The sequence below is a fragment of the Gavialis gangeticus genome, unplaced genomic scaffold (assembly GCF_001723915.1).
Source record: "Gavialis gangeticus isolate Ggan-Ray unplaced genomic scaffold, GavGan_comp1, whole genome shotgun sequence".
Lineage (NCBI taxonomy): Eukaryota > Metazoa > Chordata > Crocodylia > Gavialidae > Gavialis > Gavialis gangeticus.
The window spans coordinates 40919894-40922826 of NW_017728996.1; the positions used below are offsets into that span (position 1 = coordinate 40919894).

The 2933-nt window shown below is 40.5% G+C and overlaps 1 protein-coding gene across 2 annotated transcripts in view; it reads right to left on the bottom strand.

Annotated features, from left to right (window-relative positions):
- Positions 1-224: 224 nt before the first annotated feature.
- RORA (RAR related orphan receptor A) overlaps positions 225-2933 on the bottom strand; it is a 133235-nt gene continuing 130526 nt past the window's right edge. For both annotated transcript variants that reach the window (XM_019504365.1, XM_019504364.1), the window contains exons 9-10: positions 2376-2488; positions 225-473 (exon numbers count right to left, since the gene is read on the bottom strand). In XM_019504365.1, the coding sequence (XP_019359910.1) occupies positions 309-473; positions 2376-2488 (278 nt within the window). In that variant the 3' untranslated portion in view covers positions 225-308. The remainder of the gene's footprint in view (positions 474-2375; positions 2489-2933) is intronic.

Below are 2933 nucleotides of genomic sequence, written 5' to 3' on the forward strand. Positions count from 1 at the left end.
TTAGTACCCTCATTCTGTGTAAACAGAGGTCAAAGATCAAGAAGTTGAGACAGAAAAAGGGTCCATATTTGTAGGCATAATGGAAATCATATGCATGAGAAAAACAAGTTCAACTTTGTTTCATTGTTTCCCATCCTTCGCCTGACCCCGACTGCCAAAAGATGTGCAGTGTGTTGGCTCCCTAGGTCTGTGCAGGGCCATATAAAGTGTCTTGGTTTTCTTTATTTTTTTTCCTTTTCCTTTTCTTTTTTTTTTTTTTTTGTAATGTTTGTACTTCAGACATTCTAGAAGTGCTTAGGTGACAACATTTACCCATCAAGTTGCATCGCTGGCTCAAATTCTGAAGTGAACAACTCCTTGTACAATGGAGGAAAATGAAGTCGCACAATGTCTGGGTATATTGCTTTAAATGCCATAAGCTTTTCTGTATGCCGTCCACACAGTGCTCTCAAAGTAGACACTTTGCATATTAACTGTAAAAAACAAAAACAAAAAACAGGACATATACGGTCATACAAAACAGGCTCTGTTCTCCCTATTCTGTGCTTAGGATTAAGGCACTCAGGCATTCTTACTTTGGTTGTTTTGTTTAAAGGAGGATTCAAGAGGCCTTAAATTCACTAGCCAGAACAATTCAAAACAAAAAGCCACTACATGACCATTTAAATGTTGTATCAAGCTGTATTTGAAGATGTTAGAAGACTGGAACAATCTTTTTTTTTTGTGTTTTTTAAAATCTTCTACTAGAGCAAGCAACCCCACAGGTAGAAGAAGAGAGAGGTAGTCAGCTGCACTTGTGTGAAGTCAGGAAGCAGGCAGGGCAGGGTAGCACCTCTGAATGCCATCTGATGAAGTCAACTGTCACCTGTAAACGCTTGTGCCTCTCTGACCCAACTGGCCTCTAAGGTGTCACCCTGCCCTGCTTCTGCCAGGCATAAGAATGTTACATGACGCTTTTAGTGCTGTGTTTTTCTTTTTCAAAATGAGAGTGAGAGAGAGAGAGAGAAAGAAAGGGGTCTCTCACAAAACATCAGGAAAATTACAAGTTGTACTAGTTATTCTACTGCATGGAGAGAATTCGCTCTCCTGTTGAGGAATACAAAATAGATGTCTGGGGAAAAAATTGGATGAGTTGGAATTGCACATGCACAAAGCCCATTCCCCTAGGGTGGGCTGTATTATACTGCCTCTGGTTAAACTCCTGGTAATGAAGTTGACAATGCAAAACCTTGTTGAGCATGAGCTCTTTAACCATGTGCAGCTTTCCACAGCTCAAAAAAGAACCAAATAGAGAGAGAAGGGTAAAACAGAACCAACTATCCATTTCCAACTTTTTGTTTCTGAATTTAGAAAATACGTGTTCTCTCCAGTTTCTTTAAGAAATGAAAACCTATAGAATAGTCTAAATTATTCATTTTGTCCTTCCCTTCCCAGACCAGGGAGAATTGCTGCAATTCGCAGGGACAATTTCTCATAAAACTTTAAAAAATCCTGTTTCAGGGATGTATTTGGTAGCCATGTTGGTCTGAGACCAAAAGAAATGCAAAACTCTAGAGCTCCTGGTCTAGAGATGATACCTTTTATTAAACTAAGAAATCTCAAAAAATATATATCTTTTCCTGAAAGCTTTTGGGCACACACGCCTCAGGCTCAGGAAAAAATAAAGATGGTAAAAAGTCCACACAGGTAGAAAATAAACTTCATTTTTGTACAGAGGAAGCTGAAGGTGGAAGTCTGTTCCAGATGGACCCAGAGGAACAGACTTCCACCTTTGGCTTCCTCTGCACAAAAATGAAGTTTATTTTCTACCTATGCAGACTTTTTGCCATCTATAAATTTTCCCTGAACCTGAGGAAGGACATGTGCACCTGAAAGTTTGCAGAAAAAGATATTTTTTTGAGATTTCTTAGTTGGTCTAAAAAAAGGTATAATCTCTGACCAAGAGTTCTAGAGTTTTGTATTTCCTTTAAAAAAATCCTAGTTATTTTAGAGAGTTGCATACCATTTTAGTTCCACTTTTCCGAAAGACAGGGCTTTCTCAACATATTTGTGTAATAATAACCCTTGCAGCAGGCTTCTTCCTCAGGATAGGAGGGGGCATAAAGTTTGACCTCAATGGCTTTTCATTAAGCTCCACGTTAAAATTCTGTTTCTCAAACCACTTACTACCTTATCACCTTTCCTCTACCCCAGACTCTGCTTGGAAACAGCTGAAACGTAGGCTGGATTTTGAATAAGCATTTCTGGATAAGAAAAAGGATACAAGAGCCCAGACATGCCACTTAAGAGCTGTTACTCAAATGGTAGGTGTTGGCACTGTACAAAGACCGAAGGCCTTACTCTAACCAGGACATGGCACAGTTAATGGTTCTCACCTTTGTTAAGATTCCATCTTCTCGATGATTCTTCTGCAGGACGTGCTGAAGGGCTAGTTGAATCTTCTGTTGGAGTTTTTCAATTTTTACCTTCTCCTGAAGCCATGAACGATCTACGTGTAAAAACAAGCGAATACCATCAACTGTGCATAACCTGGTTCACAAGGAAATGCTCCTAGGCTAGAGACAGAAGTTATACATAAACTGGTTTAAGTGATCAGAAACTGGCTTAAGCCTGTAACAGAACAAACATTCAGTACACATAAACCAGTTTCAAAATGGTTGAAACCGGTTTAAGATAAGCCTGGCTGAATATAGTACCAGACTTAACTGATTTGGGTCAGACTGGTTTATGGAACTTCAGCTCCAGACCTCTTCCTGGTTTAAATTAAATCATAGTCCCCCAGCATGCTTTTCAGCCCTGGGCTGGGCTGCGCTCTGTTTCAGACAGCAAGGCTGGTCCTGCCCCTCTACTCTCTAGTCTAGCCAGAGCACAGGTGGGGGATGTAGCCAGATGCTGGCACGGCATGGTCCCTGAAGCAAAGGAGGTAGGGAGGG